Source organism: Bos indicus x Bos taurus, chromosome 6 (assembly GCF_003369695.1).
Source record: "Bos indicus x Bos taurus breed Angus x Brahman F1 hybrid chromosome 6, Bos_hybrid_MaternalHap_v2.0, whole genome shotgun sequence".
Classification (NCBI taxonomy): domain Eukaryota; kingdom Metazoa; phylum Chordata; class Mammalia; order Artiodactyla; family Bovidae; genus Bos; species Bos indicus x Bos taurus.
In genome coordinates this window covers 25,236,681-25,251,833 of record NC_040081.1, presented here as the reverse complement: position 1 = coordinate 25,251,833, position 15,153 = coordinate 25,236,681, and the positions used below count along the sequence as shown (strand labels likewise).

Genomic DNA, 15,153 nt, shown 5'->3' with positions numbered 1-15,153 from the left:
ACTGGATCAAAATGCAGATCTGTTAGCTTTTGCCAAATTATCTTCCACGGGATTTGTAACATTTTAGGTTCCCACTAGGATGCCTATTTCCCAATAGGCTCAATAACAATGTATGTTATCAAACTTTTGGGTTTTTAGAGTTCAGTCTGATAGTTGAGAAATAGCACTTCTTTATTACATTTAAGCTTTAGCATCTTCATTCTATTTGAGAGTCTTTTATGTCTTCGCTACCCCCCATCTCTCCCATTGTGTGTGTGTGTGTGTGTGTACCTGAAGCCTATAGATGACACTGAGCCCCTAAAACATACCTAGTAACAAAGGTAAAATAGAGCCTATTTCTAATTTACTTTTCCATTAAACTATTAACTGGTAAGTTAATAGTTTCTAGGCCAGAAAACATAAGGCCTTTCCTGATTAAAGAATATGTTTGCAAAGTACCTGCTACACAGAAGGCATTCAAGAAAGGTTTTTTGAACAGTGTGTCAGCGTTAATGAAATTTGGAATTGAGTGGAAATGAGCACTCTTTAAACAGTTAGAATAAGACCTTACAGTTGAGTCCTAAGTGCTATCACCATAGTTAATACAAAAGTAAAGGTGAGTGCCACCAGTTAGGCACCTCCTAACCATTATTTAGAATTTCAATGAATGGGTAATTCTAGGAATAATTGATCACAAGGGAATTTTTAAAATGACTTTATACATTCAGAATGTGTTTAAAAGTAAATATGCCCATTGTTAATTATACTCATTGTTTGTTGCAGATATGTTAATGTGTGTATTTAAAAAATAACAATACTTTTATCAAGCTTTACTTTTTCATTTTCATTGCGTGCCTCAGTCAAGCAACCAGTGCAAAATGTTGTAAAACTTTAGGCTGTTGTCTTGGACACAAGAGTGAAGCCAATCTTACCCAAGCTTTGTTTCATGTGTGGTTACACACATGTCTGATGTAGAATGTGTTCTTTTAGGGAGTGATAGAAGCCAAAAAGTTAATCTTGGGAGGACTTGAAAAAGCAGAGAAAAAAGAGGACATCGTGATGTACCTGCTGGCTCTGAAGAACGCCCGGCTTCCAGAAGGCATCCCGCTCCTTCTGAAGTACACAGAGACAGGAGAAGGGCCCATCAGCCACCTTGCCGCCACCACACTCCAGAGATATGATGTCCCTTTCATAACTGATGAGGTAAGTTCTCCAAGAATATTTTCAACCTTCACAAAAGGGAAAAAAAAAAGCATGCCTAATCATGAGTCAAATGCAAACTTCTCTGAAGTCACCCTATTCCCCCCCCAAACTAAGAATTTCTTTTTCCTGTTTAGAAATAACTTCAATTGGATTTAAGTCGGTTCTGAAGTAGCCTCACATTTTGAGTAGATAATGCCCTATATCATGAAGCATAAATATTGAAGCACCTTCTCTTACTTTAAGAAACAAATTCTTCTCTGAAATATCTTTATTTCCCTGGTGGCTCAGACAGTAAAGAATCTGCCTGCAATGCAGGAGACCCAGGTTCGATCCCTGGGTAGGGAAGATCTCCCTGGAGAAGGAAATGGCTAACCACTCCAGTATTGTTGCCTGGGAAATCTCGCAGACAGAGGAACCTGATGGGTTACAGTCCATGGGGTTGCAGAATCAGACATGACTGAGTGATTAACACACACACACACACACACCCCCCACAAGTTTTAAGACGCTCTTAAATTGTTTGACATGGGAATAACCTGGCTTAAGTCTGACCATTCAGGAAGCCATCCAAATTAAAAATTTTTTTAGGACAGAGAATGTTTACAAAGTGTAAGATAAACTGCCTGCTCAGAATGATGCTCTAAGTTTGCAGCTACATTTGTTGATAGGCTATGAAGTGTGATAATTAGGGTCATGAGTGTTTGAGACAGACAGATAGATTCTGGCTCAGTCTCTTCTTAGTTGTCTTTGTTTTGATGAGTTTCTTAATTCCTATGTACCCGAAAACAAGGTTAACATTTGAGAGAGAGAACAAGGCAGAGGGGAGTAGAATTGAAAGAAATACCTAGTGTAGAACCCCTATTGTTAGGTGATGCTAGTGACTAATGAAATTAGTTGTTGCCACAGGATGTAATTATTTTGATGAATTTTCTTCAGTATTAACATTTTGTAAAAAAAAAAAAAGAAGAAAATCCTCTATTATAACCTATGGCCTTTGGATGATAATGATTATCAGTATAGATTCATCAAATGTAATACACGTACCACTGAGATGCAGGATGTTGATAGAGGGGAGGTTGTGTGGAAGGGGGAGTGGGAAGGGATGGAGATCAGGAGGTATATAGGAATGCTATACCTGCAGCTCAGTGTTTCTGTGAACCTAAGATTTCTCTAAAAAATAGTCTATTAATTTTAAAAAGATGGAAAATTCTGAGGCATTTCATTGTAAGGAATATAGGTTCATATAGTCATCTCTCTCCAGAGGTCCCTTGTCGTGTAGCAGTAGTACCTTTGAAAAATCTATGTCTGTTAGGTAATACTATGATATGCTGCATAGCAATCAAGACTCAAAAATCTCAGTTTCTCACATCTCGGCTTCTCATCCATGCTATGGCTAATCCATGCTAAGGGAAAATGTGGCCATGAACTCACTATAGTAGTAGATGAAAGAGAGGGATAAGATATATCAGCACTTAACTGCCTCAGCCCAGAAGTCACCCACAGAAATTCTGCTTATGGTCTGTTAGCCAGAACTATGGCCCCACCCTAAGTCAAAGAAATGTGGGAAATATAGAGGCACATGTCTATTTTTATGAGCATGAACTCTTCCTGCCACGGTATAAATTCATGAGATGAGATGTGTGCTAACCAAGCTTGAACATCTTGTCTACAGGTAAAGAAGACTATGAACAGGATATACCACCAGAATCGTAAAATACATGAAAAAACTGTGCGTACTACTGCAGCTGCCATCATTTTAAAAAACAATCCATCCTACATGGAAGTAAAAAACATCCTGCTCTCTATTGGGGAACTTCCCAAAGAAATGAATAAGTACATGCTCTCCATTGTCCAAGACATACTACGTTTTGAAACACCTGCAAGGTACGGAACAGCGCCCCTCTCTCTGCTTATCCAAGCTTGTTTGTATAATGATGTGATACACATGTGGCTAATAATAACGGTGTGGTCTTTATGCTGGGTTATGTTGCATAAAACCAAAGAGTTTGCCAAATTTCCCATAAGAGAAGTATTTAGCAGGCCAGATTAAACTTCGTCTTGGCACTATGATTTGGAACTCTGGATATGGTTTTTTTCACTCTAGGTCTCCTGTTCGGTCTGGTAATATCATATTGCCAAATGTTAGTAATGTTTTAAAATCCAACTACATTTTCAGTAGCACTGAAATCTTCTCTCGGCCTTACTTCATCCCTGGAGCAAAGCAGAAGAGAGCTAATCACTCACTCACATGCAGTCCCTGTGAATATTTGAGGACTGCTCTTTACATTTTCTTCTCCATGCTAAAATCATATCACCTAGTGATTCTGGGGTGAACCCTGTAAGGCAACATTCTTCTTCTTCCTCTCAATAATGTTCTACATCAGACCTAGGTACAGATTTCTTTGGTGGATTATTTTATTTTTTTGCTGTGCTGTTTAAATTTTATTATTACTGATGCAATTAATGTTAAGTAGTCAGGAATGGCAATAAGAGTGAAAGTCTCTTGGTCGTGTCCAACTCTTTGGGACCCCATGTACTATACAGTCCATGGAATTCTCCAAGCCAGAATACTAGAGTGGGTAGCCTTTCCCTTCTCCAGGGTATCTTCCCAACCCAGGGATCAAACTCAGGTATCCCAGGTCTCCCATATTGCGGGCAGATTCTTTACCAGCTGAGCTACAGGGAAGCCCAAGGATACTGAAGTCCATAGCCTATCCCTTAGAAGGTTAAGCCTTACTTAGAAAGAGATGCTCAGGCTTCCCAGGGGGCGCTAGTAGTAAAGAACCTGCCTGCCAATGCAGGAGATGAAAGAGATATGGTTTCAATCCCTGGATTGGGAAAATCCCCTGGAGAAGGGCATGGCAACCCACTCCAGTGTTCTTACCTGAAGAATTCCATGGACAGAGGAGCGTGGTGTGTTATAGTCCATAGGGTTGCAAAGAGTCAGACACGACTGAAGTAACTTAGCACACACATTGTGTTTTACTGGGATGTTTCTTTTTCTTTTCTTTTTTCTTTTTTATGGCCATGCTGAGTTGTTTGTGAGATCTCAGTTTCCTGACCAGGGATCGAACCCGTGTCCCTTATGGTGGAAGCTCATGAAGTCCTAACTGTTGCACCACCAGAGAAGTCCCTTGTGAAGTATCGCTTTAATTGAACATTAGACAACACTAGAGGGTATAGGAAAACATTTAAAGAAAGATTGGGCAGCCTCTCCAGTTTGGTACAATTTTCCTTAAAGGTATATACTATTTGACAATAGAACCACAATGATTCAAAGAACATGTTGTTTTCCACTTCTGAGTTGTGTCCATCACTCAGCTTCAACCATCTCATAGCTGGGTGTCCTCACCTTGCTGTCATTTTGATACCAAACTAAACTTCAGATATCTGAGGAATGAAGGGGAAAACCCTCATCCTGATGCTGACACTCCAGCTGGCACCTCCCTAGTCTTGGAGTGGCACGAGGAAAATTTGGCCCCTTCTTTTTTCCACTGAGGATTTGGGTTCTTTCCAAATCTGACTTGGGAAACAGCCATCACAATGCAGCTTTTTCCTTTTTTGTGTTATAGCAAAATGGTCCGTCAAGTTCTGAAGGAAATGGTCGCTCATAATTACGATCGTTTCTCCAAGAGTGGGTCCTCCTCTGCATATACTGGCTACGTAGAACGTACGTAACCCAGAAAGGGGTTCTCCCTCCCTGCCCCATGCCCTGCTCAGTGTTGCTGTGACTGTTGTTAAATTTGCGGATTTTTTTGTTGGTGTCATTAGGGACTTCCCATTCGGCATCTACTTACAGCCTTGACATTCTTTACTCTGGTTCTGGCATTCTAAGGAGAAGTAATCTGAACATCTTTCAGTATATTGAGAAAACTCCTCTTCATGGTATCCAGGTATCTCATTTTTTCATTAATTTTGCTTATTTGACTATGTAAGCAGTTAGTGTGAAGTAGGATAAAATATATACTAATGATAACACTGTAGAATGTGTAAATTAATCATGGATCTATCATGTCATCCTGATTCCATCATCTGCAAGAGGCTGTGTGGTTTATGGTCCCAGAGAGTTTCAAATATGCAAACATCCATATTTTTTCAAAGGTACAAATGTTCACAAAATTGAAATCATGCCAGTATTTCTCACATATGTTTTGCAAAAATATTTTATTTTTACTCGTAGATATGTATACTCCTTGGAGCTCCAGATATTTAATTCTAGAATCTATTTCCTTCTCTTGGTGTTTCTATGGAGAGAGTGATTCTTCATAATGAAAGCTGTCATAATAGAATATGGTTCTCCGAAGAGTTGATCTAATTTTTCTAATACTTCTAAGACAGAAAAGAGTAAAGTGGAGACATTTGACAACTGGCTGACTTCCATCCCTTTAGTTTTACCCCAAATTTGGTGACAATCTTTAAAGGCTTCCTAATTTCAAAATATACTCTCTTTTTAGTTTTTATGCGTATCAAAACTATAATCTTCTAAATAAGCTCACTTTATCTTTAGAAATGATTTAGTGTTCTATAAACTTGAGTTCTTATCAATATTGCATTACTACACTGTTTAACAGGACTCTAGTCAGAAACCATGCCTCTGTCCTGAGGAATCACCATCTGTTTTCTGATATGCACTCTGAAATGCCAAACGCCCATGGCTAGGGCCCTGGGTGTGGAGGACAGAGAATATGTAGGATTCCTATGTCTGGTAGATCTCAGGGTGTGAACCTGCTCTCGATGTTCAACGTCTCTTCTTTTACTGGAAAAGGTTTTATGTGGAAGGTTGTGAGTCATGGCTTAGAGAGTTGCACACCCTCTCATAGCACAGACTTGGGCCAACTGTGCCAACATCTCTCCACCTCGTTTTCAGGGGCTCCCTGAGACAGGCAATCCACTGTGTATGACAATTCTGCAGAAACTGTCTCTAGGATGACGCCATTAAATGGAAAGTTCCTGTTCTTTGCAGTCAGACAGAAGAGGTTTGAGACCTATCTCTACCATCTGAGTGTTTTTTCAGGCTTCATCTACAAAATGGATACAATCACATGTACCTCCAAATGTGGCTGTGAGAATTAAATGAAGAAAACAAAGAAGAAAGAAGAAAACAAACTCATATTCAGGCACAGAGCTGTTTTTGTTTTATTTTTTGCCTATTTTTTTGCAGCTGCAGGCAACTTTTGGAACCCCAGGAAAGTTGTAGGTGTAGCTCATCCTCTTGTACAGAACGGGCGGGGAACTAATGCCATGAATGCTATATCCGTTTTCCCTAGGTGGTCATTGAAGCCCAAGGACTGGAGGCATTAATTGCAGCCACTCCTGATGAGGGGGAAGAGAACCTTGACTCCTATGCTGGCTTGTCAGCTCTCCTCTTTGATGTTCAGCTCAGACCTGTCACTTTTTTCAACGGGTACAGTGATTTGATGTCCAAAATGCTGTCAGCATCTAGTGACCCTATGAGTGTGGTGAAAGGACTTCTTCTGCTAATAGATCATTCCCAGGTAATTCAGTCTGCACATGAATATTGAATATACTAGTCACATTTTATATACATGGAGGATACAAGATAAAGTTCCACTCACCTTGGAGCTCACATTCTAAGCATTCGACCCTCTTGGCATTATTGTCCTTTCTCCTTACCTACAGGAAAATGGGTTTTCTTTTGCCTGTATTATCTGATTAAGACGTCGTCTCACTGTTGAGGCAAAAGAGGAACTACTCAACATGAATGTAATACAATGTCATTATATCTCAGTAAAACTAAAAGTGGGGGAAGGAAACTGGTAGGAACAGAAAAAAGAAACTATGGAGAAAATAACTTAGGATTCAACAGAGGAGAGATGGCCTTATTTCTTTCACTTGGCTTTCTTGGGTACAAATATATTTTTTTCTGAACACAAGCACTGAACTACAAGGCTTCATAAGTTACTGATGACATTTAACATGATGACATTGGTAAAGATTCAAGTAGTGCATCATCCCTACCATATCAGCAGAGGCACAAGCAATCACTGACACCAACCACATGTTTAATGGACACTCTTTGCCCCACATTCTCATGTTCACAGAACCTTACAAAGGTCCATTCATTGTTAAAGAATAACAGTACTTTCATTCACTTGACCTGCATTATTCAGAATAGTTTTCAGTTTTCTTCACTCCTAATCTTATATTACTGTACTAAGATATGACAATAGTATATTCTGTATGGTAAGATTTAGGTGACCAGGTTACTGTAGGGTGGGAATGGTCTGTTTCATGGAATTTTCTCAGAAACAGAAGAGGGTTAATCTGAATAACCTTTGAGTTTGAGTGTGTTTGATGCTTAATTTTTTTTTTCTTTAATAACTTGACATTTCCGGTCTTACTAAGCATCAGTTCAGTTCAGTTCAGTTCAGTCGCTCAGTCGTGTCTGACTCTTTGCAACCCCATGAATCACAGCACACCAGGCCTCCCTGTCTATCACCGTCTCCCGGAGTTCACTCAAACTCACTTCCATGGAGTCAGTGATGCCATCTAGCCATCTCATCCTCTGTCGTCCCCTTTTCCTCCTGCCCCCAATCCCTCCCAGCATCAGAGTCTTTTCCAATAAGTCAACTCTTCGCATGAGGTGGCCAAAGTACTGGAATTTCAGCTTTAGCATCATTCCTTCCAAAGAACAGCCAGGGCTGATCTCCTTTAGAATGGACTGGTTGGATCTCCTTGCAGTCCAAGGGACTCTCAAGAGTCTTCTCCAACACCACACTTCAAAAGCATCAATTCTTTGGCGCATAGCAATATAAAAATGGAATATTTGCTAAAAAGAGGATCTTATGAAAAATCCTTAAAGTGATCACTTGCACTCTAACTTGTATTTTTGAGTTGAAGAAGTATGCGGAGATTGGATTAAAATGTACAGACTATAGGACTTTCTGGGGAAGTTTGCTTTTGTGGTTTATTCAGAAGTAATAGCCTAGGTTTGACTTTTGCCTCCACTAGTTACCTTCTGGAATGGGCAAATTTAACTCAGATAACCATTATATCTACTACTGTGGGCAAGAATCCCTTAAATGGAGTAGCCATCATAATCAACAAGAGTCCAAAATTCAGTACTTGGATGCAATCTCAAAAACAACAGAATGATCTCTGTTTGTTTCCAAGGCAAACCATTCAATATCACAGTACTCCAAGTCTATGCCCTGACCAGTAGCGCTGAAGAAGTTGAGGTTGAATGGTTCTATGAAGACCTACAAGAGCTTCTAGAACTAACACCCAAAAAAGATGTCCTTTTCATTACAGGGGACTGGAATGCAAAACTAGGAAGTCAAGATATACCTGGAGTAACAGGCAAATTTGGTCTTGGAATGCAGAATGAAGCAGGGCAAAGGCTAAGAGAGTTTTGCCAAGAGAATGCACTGGTCATAGCAAACACCCTCTTCTAACAACACAAGAGAAAACTACACATGGACATCACCAGATGGTCAATACCAAAATCATATTTATTATATTCTTTGCAGCCAAAGATGGATAAGCTCTATACAGTCAGCAAAAACAAGACTGGGAGCTGACTGTGGCTCAGATCATGAACTTATTATTGCCAAATTCAGGCTTAAATTGAAAAAAGTAGGGAAAACCACTATACCACTCAGGTATGACCTAAATCAAATCCATTACAATTATACAGTGGAAATGAGAAATAGATTTAAGGGAATAGATCTGATAGAGTGTCTGATGAACTATGGATGGAGGTTCATGACATTGTACAGGAGACAGGGATCAAGACCATCCATAAGAAAAAGATATCTAAAAAAGCAAAATGGCTGTCTGAGGAGGCCTTACAAATATCTGTGAAAAGAAGAGAAGCGAAAAGCAAAGAGGAAAGGAAAAATATACCCATTTGAATGCAGAGTTCCAAAGAACAGCAAGGAGAGATAAGCAAGACTTCCTCAGTGATAAATGCAAAGAAATAGAGGAAAACAATAGAATGGGAAAGACTGGAGATCTCTTCAAGAAAATTAGAAATACCGAGGGAACATTTCATGCAAAGATGGGCACAATAAAGAACAAAAATGGTATGGACCTAACAGAAGCAGAAGATATTAAGAAGAGGTGGCAAGAATACACAGAAGAACTGTACAAAAAAGATCTTCATGACCCAGATAATCACGATGGTGTGATCACTTATCTACAACCAGGCATCCTGGAATGTGAAGTCAAGTGGGCCTTAGGAAGCATCACTACAAACAAAGCTAGTGGAGGTGATGGAATTCCAGTTGAGCTATTTCAAATTATAAAAGATGATGCTGTGAAAGTGCTGCACTCAATATGCCAGCAAATTTGGAAAACTCAGCAGTGGCCACAGGACTGGAAAAGGTCCGTTTTCATTCCAACCCCAAAGAAAGGCAATGCCAAAGAATGCTCAAACTACCACACAATTGCACTCAATTGCTAGCTAAGTAATGCTCAAAATTCTTCAAGCCAGGCTTCAACAGTATGTGAACCATGAATTTCCACATATTCAAGCTGGTTTTAAGAAAGACAGAGGAATCAGAGATCAAATTGCCAACATCCATTGGATTATTGAAAAATCTAGAGAGTTCCAGAAAAACATCTATTTCTGCTTTATTGACTATGCCAAAGCCTTTGACTGTGTGGATCACAATAAACTGGAAAATTCTTCAAGAGATGGGAATACCAGACCACCTGACCTGCCTCCTGAGAAATCTGTATGCAGGTCAAGAAGCAAAAGTTAGAGCTGGACATGGAACAACAGACTCGTTCTAAATAGGGAAAGGAGTACATCAAGGCTGTATATTGTCACCCTGCTTATTTAACTTATATGCAGAGTACATCATGAGAAACGCTGGGCTAGATGAAGCACAAACTGGAATCAAGATTGCTGGGTGAAATATCAATAATCTCAGATATGCAGATGACACCACCCTTATGGCAGACAGCGAAGAAGAACTAAAGAGCCTCTTGATGAAAGTGAAAGAGAAGAGTGAAAAAGTTGGCTTAAAACTCAACATTCAGAAAACTAAGATCATGACATCTGATCCCATCACTTCACGGGAAATAGTTGGGGAAACAGTGGAAACAGTGACAGACTTTATTTTGGGGGGCAAAATAAAGTCAAAATCACTGCAGATGGTGACTACAGCTATGAAATTAAAAGACGCTTACTCCTTGGAAGGAAAGTTATGACCAACCTAGACAGCATATTAAAAAGCAGAGACATTACTTTGCCAACAAAGGTCCGTGTAGTCAAAGCTGTGGTTTTTCCAGTAGACATGTATGGGTGTAAGAGTTGGACTTTAAAGAAAGCTGAGCACCTGAGAATTGATGCTTTTGAAGTGTGGTGTTGGAGAAGACTCTTGAGAGTCCCTTGGACTGCAAGGAGATCCAACCAGTCCATCCTAAAGGAAATCAGTCCTGAATATTCATTGGAAGGACTAACGCTAAAGCTGAAACTCCAATTCTTTGGCCACCTGATGTGAAGAACTGACTCATTTGAAAAGACCCTGATGCTCTGAAAGATTGGAGGTGGGAGGAGAGGGGATGACAGAGGATGAGATGGTTGGATGGCATCACTGACTCGATGGACATGAGTTTGAGTAAACTCTGGGAGCTGGAGATGGAGAGGGAAGCCTGGTGTGCTGCATTCCATGGGGTTGCAAAGAATCAGACACTACTGAGCGACTGAACTTAACTGAATTGAACTGAGTTACCTCCTGTGTACTCTTGGGAAGTTATTTCATAGCTTTATACCAGGAATTCCTACACATAAAGTAAGGTTTTTGGAACAGATGGTTCAATTTTTTTATTAGCTTTGTTCTTTGCTGGATAACTCAAGGATTTTGATGTGTTGGGTTTTGTTTTTGAAATCAAAAATTTTAAGATCTGTAAGTGACCTGAAGTATCAGATTTCCTAAAAATCCACCCAAACATCATTGGTTGCGACTAGAAATTAATTCCCTTTCTTTATTATTCTTCATAACAGTTCAGGATAGCTATAGATAACAACAACAACAACAAAAACTTAATTTAGGGTAGTTTGACCAAATAGTTTGATTTTTATCATGTAAAAAATATTTAGAAGTAGATAGTCCAGGGTTGATATGGCAACCTTAGGTATTATTAGGATGCAGGTTCTTTTTCCATCTTTACTTGTGGCTTTTAACCTCATCTTGCCACCTCAAGATTCTCAGATGGCTGTTGTACTTCCAGCACTAATTTCTCATTCCAGGAAGGAAGAGGGAAGGGTAAGGGGCAGCAGAGTCTGACTCTTTTCAAGAACTATCCTACAAGCCCTATCTATTTCTAAAAAATAAAACCATATGCAAATAGAAGTCCTTTGTTGTGATCAAAACTGTGTCATATGGCTCTCTAGCTGCAAGAGAAGCTGGTAAATATAGTTTTTTTGGTGGTTGTACCAACACTCTGAACAAAACTGTGTTTCTGTTACTATGAATGAAAAGAAGAAAACAAGCAATGCCTCTAATACCCCTTAATTCTCAAAATCACACATGAAAAATTGTTCTCAAATTAATCAGAGAACTGCACATCATTACACTGCACATTTCCATTAAAGTATTACCTGTGGGAGATAATCTTTTTTTTTTAGTTGGGGGGCTGTGGTGGGGCTTTGTTGCTGCACATGGGCTTTCTCTAGGTATGCAGGCTTCTGACTATGGTGGCTTCTCTTGTTGCAGAGTGCAGCAAGACTAGGCACACAGACTTCAACAGTTGCAGCATGTGGGCTCAGTAGTTGTGGCTCATGGGCTTAGTTGGTCCACAGTGTGTGGGATTTTCCCAGACCAGAGATCAAACTGGTGTCCCCAGCATTGCAAGGTTGATTCTTAACCCCTGGACCACCAGGAAAGTGCTGGGGAAATCCATTCATAATGAAAGAATCTCTGAAGAAGTCCTAAGAGTGCTGAGAAAGTAGTTCACAATTTAAGATGCAGGAATAATCACAGTTCAATATCATCTATATGTACTCACCTTCCCATCAGCAATGCTTAATGTCTGAATCAGATATTAAAGTTGATGCAAACATAAATAGTAATCTAGACCAGGGTTGGGAAACAATTTATGTAAAGGGAAAAAAGTAAATAGTTGAGGCTCTATGAGACATATGGTCTTAACAATTGTAGAGTGACAATAGCTATAAATGATATATTAACATATGAGTGCATCAGGGTTCCAATAAAGTTTTATTTACAAAAGTAGTCAGTGGGCCAGGTCTGCCTGCAGTCCATAGTTTGCCAACCCCTGATCTAGATTATCTTTATGGTTTTTCTTTTTAAAAAACAATATTTTACTGAAGTATAGTTGGTTTAAAATGTTGTGTAAGTTTCTACCATACAGCAAAGTGATTAAGTTATTGTGTTTTTTTTATTAATTAAGCTAGGGCACCACAGGCATATTCTAAGAGAAAGATCTTCACTTAGCTATTAAACATAGCTCAGTGGCAGTGTATTTTAAATTGAAGTATTTTGCAGATCTCAATTTATTATAGAAATGAGCTGTTTGAGTCTCCCTGGCTCTGCAGAGTGCTCCAGTAATGCAATTCCAGCTTGAGAGGCACATACCACTCTAGGTCAAGTGCTGACATTGCAGGAAATTTTGGCAGTTGAGGGACTGTCACAGCCACCAGGGCAGATGGAATTACTCTGTACTCTCTCTCTCTCTTTTGGCTAATTGGATTACTCTTCAGAGAAGGATGTTTGATAAAGTCAGATTAATAGGGGGATCCTCTTTAGCCAGCAAGGAACATACTTTCCTGAATGGAAGCAATGGGATGAGTTATCAAAACATAGGTGTCTGAGCTATAAGAAACACCTTTAGGACCAAAAGTAAAAGATCAAAGGGGTCCTATTAGCTACAAATACAAAGCTCCAGTATCTTGTTCTTCTAGTTCATGGACAAGAATTAAATATGCACTCTGAGTCAAATAGGACATAAACCTATTGCTGTTTTAGTCACTAAATCGTGTCCGACTCTTTTGTGATGCCATGGTCTGTAGAACACCAGGCTCCTCAGTCCATGGGGTTTCCCAGGCAAGACTACTGGAGTGGTTTGTCATTGCCTACTCCAAGGGGTCTTCCTGACCCAAAGATTGAACCCAAGTCTCCTGCCTTGGAAGGCGGGTGCTTTACTGCTGAGCCACCAGGGAAGCCCAAAGGCCTGTACTTTATCTTTTTTTGCCATATTTCTTAGAACAGGCCTCCTTGCACAGTAGGAGACAAGTGAGAGTTATGATTCTGTGATAGTCATGTATGGTAGTAGAAAAGTCTCCCCACTAGAGACCATCTGGATTATCAGTCTAGCTCCACAGGTAGCCTTCAAGCCTCATTTTTCTTTTCAATCTTCAGGTATAATGCCAACCATGGAAAATTTGTATGGAAATGAAATGAGATACGAAATATAGAGCTTCAAGGGGCACAACAGATACTCAAAAACCATTAGTTCTACTTATTTACATCCCTCAAAAATTAAAACCACTGGGCTGTGTGATTTAGTCCCTTTCATGAAGGAAAGTGTGGTTTGTCCTTCTACTGGGGTCAGTGGTCTATCCTGAACATATTCGTCTGTGATTATATGTAAGAACTCTTCTTTGATCCCTTTGCATGAGAGATGGAATCTTCCCAGAAAGCCAAGGCTCTCCTCAAAACCCACACTGCAGTGGAAATGCTCTCTCCCCACAAAAGGAACATTGTCTAATAGCCGTGAAATGTTCTTTCCCATGGTGCATGGTGTGTTTTGACATCCACGTAATGTATGGTCAGTGGGAAAACCAAAGTCTATGTCATAGACCTCTGCTGAGTTGGGTGGACTAACAAGATTATAGCTTTCAATTGGAAATATAGAATATGACCCAAAGAAAGAAATACTTCTGAGGCAGGGCACACCGTAGGGCCCATTTGGAAGCAATTACCATCATGGTACAAATGCAGAATTTGTATCTTGGTTCTGCAGTTCATAGGATGGGTTACAATTTGAACATGATTATTTGTTTTTTTTTCAGGATAATTTGTTTTCCTTCATACTAGTTATGATGCCTGAGACAACCCCTGCATCCTTCCACAACCACATTTTGTTCTAGACTTAATGTAGCAACAGGTATCCTTAGGGCTGTCTCCTAATGTGTGTGTCCTGAGCTCTGTGTCAAGAATCTCATGTTTTCATCTGAATATCTTTCAGACCAAAAGTAGTTTCATGCCACAATCAGACTTTTTTAGTAAACCTATTTCTATGACTGAGACTCTTGCCACTCTTTTTGAAAGTTGGAGAAAATCCAGGGAGATTAATGACCAACACAATCCTCTCTAGAAATTAAAATTGCAGCATTAACAGTTGATGAAAGCATGGTTTGTTTGGTCTGAGTAGGGTAGTTACATAAAGAAGTTAGTCATGCTGCCAGTTGCCACGAATCTAAGATCTTCGGAGGAATATAAAAATTAAGAGTATTGAGCCTTTTTTGAAGAACTGTTGTCATTTCCAACATTGTCCCCGGGCAATCTGATTCCAGCCCAGCTGAAGAAGTTTTCAGCCAACATCACCCCATCTAGTGTACACAGAAATTGCAAGACTTAAAAGGTATATGCTGGCAATCGGTATAAAACACTGGGCTTCAGACAACTACAAAGCTGCTGAGGATGGACTATGTTTCTACGTGATTGCTGTCACTCTGGAATATGCTGTGTGGTTCATGGTGATCTTTTATGTTATATTGATGTCATTCCAAACTTCAAATAGTAGGGTATTAAGTCTTAGTTAAGTTACCCTGCCTTTCTTTCCCTGCTTTCCTTTCCTAGGCAATTCATAGAATTTGTATACTGCACCAGCAGTTTTTATCTTTCCTTACATTTGCCAGCAAGATGCAGTTTACTTTGACACAGCACATAACTACAGACGTGCTAAAAGACTTCTGGAAATCATTTATCCCAGCCCTCATCCCCACCCTAAAGCCAATGCTGGATTTCCGAGGGAGAT

The 15,153-nt window shown here is 39.7% G+C and overlaps 1 protein-coding gene across 1 annotated transcript in view; it reads left to right on the top strand.

Moving 5' to 3' along the window:
• The window catches only part of MTTP (microsomal triglyceride transfer protein), a 56,746-nt gene that overhangs the window by 34,665 nt on the left and 6,928 nt on the right, over positions 1–15,153 (top strand). Inside the window, exons 11-15 of the mRNA XM_027543992.1 lie at positions 970–1,182; positions 2,855–3,066; positions 4,755–4,852; positions 4,954–5,075; positions 6,450–6,677. Of these exons, the coding sequence (XP_027399793.1) occupies positions 970–1,182; positions 2,855–3,066; positions 4,755–4,852; positions 4,954–5,075; positions 6,450–6,677 (873 nt within the window). The remainder of the gene's footprint in view (positions 1–969; positions 1,183–2,854; positions 3,067–4,754; positions 4,853–4,953; positions 5,076–6,449; positions 6,678–15,153) is intronic.